Below are 7,057 nucleotides of genomic sequence, written 5' to 3'. Positions count from 1 at the left end.
TGTTAGAACCAAAAAAGGTACACCAATTCCATTATGTCTCTAAAAGTATTACAAAGGCATTCAGATATCAGACTTCAGTGCAAACGAACAGACCCTTCATCTACTAATAATGAACCCATTAGCTTCCAAAAGCTAAGAAAATCCTCTTGACAATTATTAGAATACAGCGGAGACTGGATGAATGTAGAAATTCCAGATTTTCACTTTAAACTGAGAACAATGACTTACATATTTCCTTTATTAAATAAAAGTAATTGATATTTACATTATATCGGTACTAATTTCAACCTGAGATCCGGTCGGAATGATGACCAAATAATACCTTACATATTTATACATTTATCGGCTGTTAGTAACTAGAAATTTACTAATGCTTCTTACTTCCTGCAAGAATTGGTTTAATTTGCAAGCGCCTATTGATAGCATCATAGAAAAGAAAACGGGTCTGGAAAGCTGATATAATGGGGAGCCATGCCAACACAGCTATTGGTGCAAAAAGCACAACACCCATTCCATAGTCATAAGCTTGAGCAAGAACGATTACGAAGTCCCATAATCCCGTATCCTCTATCATAGGTCTCACAGCTTGTGCAATCTGGAAGGAAAGATAAAAGTTAAACATTAAAAGATATGCAATTATCAAGCAGGATTCCTGGAGCACATTATTATATTTCTGTTTATTTTTTAATTGAACTTACAGAGAGCAAACCCCATCCGGTAGGTAAAAATGCCAAGCAACACACAATTAAGTCCATCACAGACAGATCACAGATGACAGATAGAGTAACTATAATAGATAATACCCCCAGGAATAGAAGTGCTTTAAGAAGCCTGAATCCAAGGTGATAATTTGCACTAAGTCGTCTCCTCCCTTCATTCATTGCCTGTATAGCATGTGGAAGTCATATTGTTTGGAAAACTCAAGCTATCTACAATCCTAACAAGTAGCTATTCCATGTCTGAGTACTGTAGAACATGCCAAGGTTTTACAACAATAACAATATTAGTGTTGCACATTCAGGGAATTGGAATTAAAGTCTAAAACAACACAACCCACAAATATCTTGGAAGGTTCAAGATTCTCAAGAATAAATAAGAATCTCTTCAGAGTATTGTTGGTTTAAGATAATACTCTTTTCTCTTTGGTTCTCCAAAGAAATCCTTGGTTAAAAGAATCCTAAATGGGGTTTCTTAACTTTTAATAAATCCATGTAAACTTAAATGTCTAAAATTTCACTATTATATATGAAAGCATGTGAATTGTATTATAAGCATATTCTTAGACAGATGAAGATTACCTTGACTAAAAGGAAGATGGCACCAAGGACAAACCAAGACAGCACATAAACCAGAAAATTTTTGTTATCCTGTGATATGTCAAGGTGATAAACTAGTCCATACTGATATATGAAAAATCGCAGAGAAAGAAAAACTTCAATCATCTTAGCACAAAGTCCTGAGTGACGAAGATGGCTCTGCTCATCATTCCACCAAGACTCCCAGCTGTTTTCCTGGTGTACACCTATACCTCCATGATTCTTAATCCATCCATTCCACTCCTTCCAGTCTTCCACAATCTTTCCCCAGTTAAATCCAGATGGATTAAACAGAAATGGTGCAAACAGCCAGGTCATCAACATGAACCAGATGGAGTACGTAATTAATACGTATGTCATACTGCTCACATAAGATCGCCTAAACAAATTGTAAACAATCAACAGGAGCAGCAGTTCAAATCCTTTCACAAAGTGGCTGCGTGAGTACAACCTATAGTTTTCACTGAAATTTGCATGGAAGACCACAACTTTACGACCAGTAGGCCTGTACTTCGCACCCCCATGAAGAATTGTTCGACCATAATAGTGGGATTTTGTTCCAAGGGAGAAAGTAAAGAAAACAGCAGCCAGTTGCAACTGCATGAGGATAAAGTCTTTAAAGGCTGTTAAGAATCCTTTCTCTAGTCCAATCTCCATCACCATTGGTAAGCCTGTCAAGAGCCCAAGCTGGATAAAAGACTGGGATGCAAGAGCTGTTTCCAGAGATTCTATATTTTGTGTTCTAGCCTCAAGAAGGAGAGCTTTTTCCAGTCCACTGAGAATGAGGTATAGTTGTCCATAGAGGAAAACATAAATTCCAATTACTGATAACTGCAGATGTTTTGCAAACACCAAAAAAAAAAAAATGAGACTTCTAGCAGAGGTTTACACAATATTCAGCTATGACCATACTAAATCATAGAGGTAACAACAAACGACTACTTAGAGAATAATGGAAAAAGAAAGAGTTATTACTGACATAATCAAAATACCCTGTAGTGAAGTTCGTTTTTAGTGTCAATGCCATATAATTAAATATCTGCAGTGAGAATGGGCCGAATGGGCCTTAGTGGTTTTATTTCTTTTAAGTTATGTTTTAAGTTTATGTTCTTTTAGTTGTGGGCCTCTTTTTGTTTGTTTTATTAGTTCTTTAGTTAGTGTTGGCTGCCCTATTACGAGGGCATCTAAGAAGTTGTACTCAGTTTTAGATTTAGAAATAAAAGACATCTTGATGGGACTACAGAAGGGATCGGACATCTTCTTTTCTCTCTCTTCTTTTCAATTCTTCTTCCACAAGCTTTTGCTGAAACCTTCTTTTCTTCTTTCTTTCTTTTTGTTTTCTATATTTTTCTGATTTACTGCAGGTGTGATTCACAACTATATCCTTATGACTTTTCTTTAAGAGATGCTGCCACCTGATAATTGTTACGCATCATGTGACCCCTGGAGCTATAAAAGAAATGATATATAGACAATCAATAAAAGTACATCCAGGGGGTTTTTGTTATGCCAACGGTCTATTTTGAAAAAAAGTACTTCTCTGTAACAGTAACTATAGGCCTTCCCGGGATATTTTTTTTTCCAACATCTCTATCGTACTTAGTGTGCTTATTACATGTTAAAGACTTTCTACTTATTGGAATGTTAATTTATTTATTATGTTTGTATTCTGCTGAGTTAGGGTCCGTTTGGACAAATTAAAGCAGTTTTTTCTTTTGTTTTTTATGCTGTAACTTAAGTAGGGGCATAAGGGTCCTTTCCCTTCTAATTATGGTCGCCCTATATATATTAATATAAGCTGGCGCCGCCAGCACTGTAGCAGACTCCAAATCTCTCTTCTCTTCTCTCCTCTCTTCCTCTTCTCTTCTCCTACCTCTCTTCTCCTCTGTTCGGCTGTTAATATGGTATCAGAGCCAGGTTCTGCTAGGCCTGTGAGCAGATTGAACAAGCTTCAACCTGCTGTCTTCTTCAACTGAGATGAAAAAAGTGCAGACCTACGACTGGCACATATTTTTTTAGTGTTTTTTTCCTTTTCCTTGGTTGTGTACCAAGAAGAATCTATATGACTCCAGACTGCTGAATGTTTTCTGAGCAGCTGTGAGGTTTGAACCTCTTTTTTTTTTATGGATCGTGTGACCCCATGTTTGAGAATTCAGATCTGTAGGTCATGGATGACCTGATCTTTTAACCCTTGTGGTGTAATCATACTGGTTTGTGACCCCTCCTAGTAGTTGATGTGTTTGGGGTGCCTGGAAGTTGGTGGAGTGTGACTGCTAGGTCAGATCAGCTCTGAGATCACCCTAAAATCTTGCCTTTTTTGGACAATCTAGGCTGGTTTGTGGTCAGATTGTGTCCACATTGCAGTGTGTGCATGTGGGCTTCATCCTTGGTGTTTCTAGGATTGTTTGTTTGGTGATAGGAGGGATCATAAGGTGTGTGTAAGGTCTGAAAGGTGTTTGAATCATGTCCTCTGAGAATTCTGCAACTTCAGGAATTTCAGGAGGTCAAAATGGAATGAGTGGGGGGATGGATATGAGTTTCCCCATGGCTGTAATCCCCCTTCATGGACTGAACTATCTTGAATGGTCTAGGGGAATTAAACTTTATATTATTGCTAGAGGAAAAATTGGGTATATTAATGGTAAAATCAAGGAACCAAAGATTGGTAGTGCTGAACATGATAGATGGGACCAAGAGAATAGCATGGTGATGTCATGGCTCTTGGTTTCCATGCTGCCACAAGTAAGGAAGACTTTTATGTGGGCTGAAATAGCTTGTGAAATATGGGAACAAACAAAATCTACCTATTCAAAACAGAGACACTATGCAAATATATATCAATTACAAGTAGAATCCTCCACTTGCAAGCAAGGGGAGAGGAGTCTCTCGGTGTACTATTCAGACTTAACATCAATTTGGAAGGAACTGGATCATTATCAAAATGTGCATTGGAAGTGCGATGAGGATGCAAAGGCCTACAAATCACTTGTTTCCCAGCAACGGGTACTTGTCTTTCTTTTGGGGCTGAATCATACATATGAATCCATGTGGATACAAATCTTAGGAAGTAAGAACCTACTTTCAGTCCAAGAAGTTTATGCCCTAGTTCAGTCTGAAGAGAGTAGAAGAAGTGTGATGACTTGTACAAAAGGGGAACCGATTGTTAGACAGTGTATGCCCTTAGCTCCAATCAGCATGATGTACATTATGACATTTATTGTAAATGAATAAAGTACATATTTGATTCATGTTATTATGGTGTGTTTCTATGTAATACCCTTACACTGGATGCATATGAGACTCGTATTAGTTTAGAATCTTCACAGCCGTTGGATAGATCTGGGGAGATTTATCCTGCCAAGGCTAACACTGATGTACCACCAAGTTGGTTGGGGTGGCTTGTCTCAGCTGCCAGGGTGACACCTGAGGTACGTGCAGTCTGTGTTTTCTTGAAACCCTGAACCGGACCAAAATTCTAGTATTGCCTTGGACCTTGGAGATAGATGGACAAAACTGGAAAGTTACACCTGACCCCTAGACTCGATTATTATACTGCACTTGGTGTCGGATTGGGCTGTCTTTGATATGCCAATCAGTGAGATCCTTAGAGGGGGTCAAAACTTGGGTATGTTGGGGCAATCCGAGAATTCATCTGAGTGGGTGATCATAGTGACAGGATCAACCCCTTTGTCGGACAAAGTGAATGGTCGGGGATGTACTCTCTCTGATGGAAACCTAAACCGCCAGCAGTTTATTTCAACCGTAGAAATTTGCTTTTGCAAAATATATTTATATATATGTATATATATATGGTTTCAAAATGTTTGCAAAATGTTTTAATTCCTGGGATCCATGTGAGTAGAGAGTGCAGCAATGCACCTTGCAGCCAAGGGAGAGGTCTTCTCTTGTCGGTCAGTGTTTGTTCATTATGGGCTGAGAGGTTAAGTGTAAGACCATTGAGGATTATACCTGATGAGCTAATCTAGCATCATCCCACAGTCCTTGGGTCTTCATAAGATGGCTGGACGCAAGGACCATTTAGTGTAAATGTTGGGCCCATTAAGAGCCCATGGTGATGGACTCAGGGGTTCATTGTATTCAGTAGTGAATTCGGCCAGGCCTTGTAATAGAGGCTAGACTGAACCCATGTGGCTGATGTGTAGATCAATGATAGGGTCCCACGCCATACAAAGAGAGCCAAGCTAGCCAACATTAAATGGGAAGTAAGCCTAAAAGCTTAATGGGCCTAAAAGCCCATTTCGAACTAAGTTAATTAGATTAATTAAATAGAGGCGGATCTGGGATCTGGATCAACAGATAAGATAAGGGATTATCCTTATCCACTTAAAGAGTCCAGATCCAAATAAAGATTTGGATTAAAGGAACTCCTAATTTGATTAGGAAGGCTGATCTTTATCTGCTGATAAGATAAGGAATTATCCTTATCACTTAAAGAGTCCAGATCCAAATAAAAGATTTGGATAAGGAAACTCCTAATGAGATTAGGAAACTATCTCTTTAAGGCTATAAATAAGAGAACAGGGCGAACCTCCAAAGACACATTCACTGAATACAGAGAGAAGACAACACAGTTAGACTGCTCTTGCCTTCTACTCTTTTTCTTCTTGCTCTTGCCCCTACCCTGTTCAATTTCCAGTTCTTGGATTGGATCAAGATTCAATCTTGATATTGTTTCTTGCTAGAAGAAACAATTTAGAAGTTGTGCTCATTGTCCCATTCGATTCTTGCTGAAGAATCACTAGTTCTTGGTGAAGAACTACCTACTGATCCTGCCTCATCCTAATTTGCGTCATATTCAGTGGAGGGAGGATTTGGTACACTCTTTGGGCATGAACACCTACGTTGGGAGGAGCATTCTTGCGTGGATTCCGTATCAGGTATATCCCTCCCTTAATTTGGTTTCAAATTTGGTCCGGTTTGGTTACAAGAACGAACCTTGAAAATGTAGTTTTCTAAATTGGGAATAGGATTCCGGATGAGAGTAAAGAAAATTTTGAAATTTCGCCCAACCTTCCTACAGGGTTCTGCCATCCATATGATGGATCTCCCATCCCTTCACTGATTGCACTGGCTGTCCGAGGGGGTACAAGTTTAAATGTTGGAGGTTCTTTTAAAAAGGGAGATTCACAGAAGAAAGTGGATGACAAAGACAAACTTTGGTGCACTCACTGTCAAACGTCCAAGCACACTAGAGACACATGTTGGGATCTTCATGGCAAGCCGAAATGGGCTTAGGAATTAAGTAAGAAGTTTGATCCGAGTAAGAAGCTAACCTAGCAGAGTTAGAAGAAATATAACTCAGCAAACGTGGCATCTCAAGAGACTAGTCCCATGGTACCCCAAGAACGACACTCTGGTTCTGACCCCAAGGAAGAGATCATCAACTCCTTTCCTAACCACTTGGAATTATATGGTAGGACACTTCGCCAGATGGATTCTAGCCCTATTCCTTCTACCTCCTTTGCGTTTACATCAGGTAAGATTGCCACTGCCTTCCATGTGTCATCTCATACATCTGATTCCCCTTGGATAATTGACTTTGGAGCCTCAAACCACATGACTGGTAAGTCAAATTTATTTCAAGCATATAACCTCCTCTCTGGGAGAGATAAGGTGAGACTGGCTGATGGGTCTTATTCCACCATAGCCGGTCAAGGAACCATCTCCCTTCCTCTTGGTCTTACCCTCTCTAATGTGTTGCATGTTCTATCAATTTACTA

The 7,057-nt window shown here is 39.3% G+C and overlaps 1 protein-coding gene across 3 annotated transcripts in view; it reads right to left on the bottom strand.

Annotated features, from left to right (window-relative positions):
- Positions 1 to 211: 211 nt before the first annotated feature.
- Positions 212 to 7,057, bottom strand: part of GSL04 (glucan synthase-like 4) — a 147,684-nt gene continuing 140,838 nt past the window's right edge. The window contains exons 40-42 of one of the 3 annotated variants that reach the window (XM_088981636.1): positions 1,299 to 2,147; positions 699 to 884; positions 212 to 595 (exon numbers count right to left, since the gene is read on the bottom strand). In XM_088981636.1, coding sequence (XP_088837762.1) covers positions 368 to 595; positions 699 to 884; positions 1,299 to 2,147 — 1,263 coding nt within the window. In that variant the 3' untranslated portion in view covers positions 212 to 367. The remainder of the gene's footprint in view (positions 596 to 698; positions 885 to 1,298; positions 2,148 to 7,057) is intronic. The other 2 variants (XM_088981637.1, XM_088981638.1) reach the window with 2 other exon arrangements.

This window comes from Nelumbo lutea, chromosome 3, assembly GCF_056320005.1.
Source record: "Nelumbo lutea isolate HS-2025 chromosome 3, American lotus-T2T, whole genome shotgun sequence".
NCBI lineage: Eukaryota > Viridiplantae > Streptophyta > Magnoliopsida > Proteales > Nelumbonaceae > Nelumbo > Nelumbo lutea.
The sequence above is the reverse complement of the archived record's forward strand: the minus strand, read 5'-3'. Positions and strand labels throughout refer to the sequence as shown.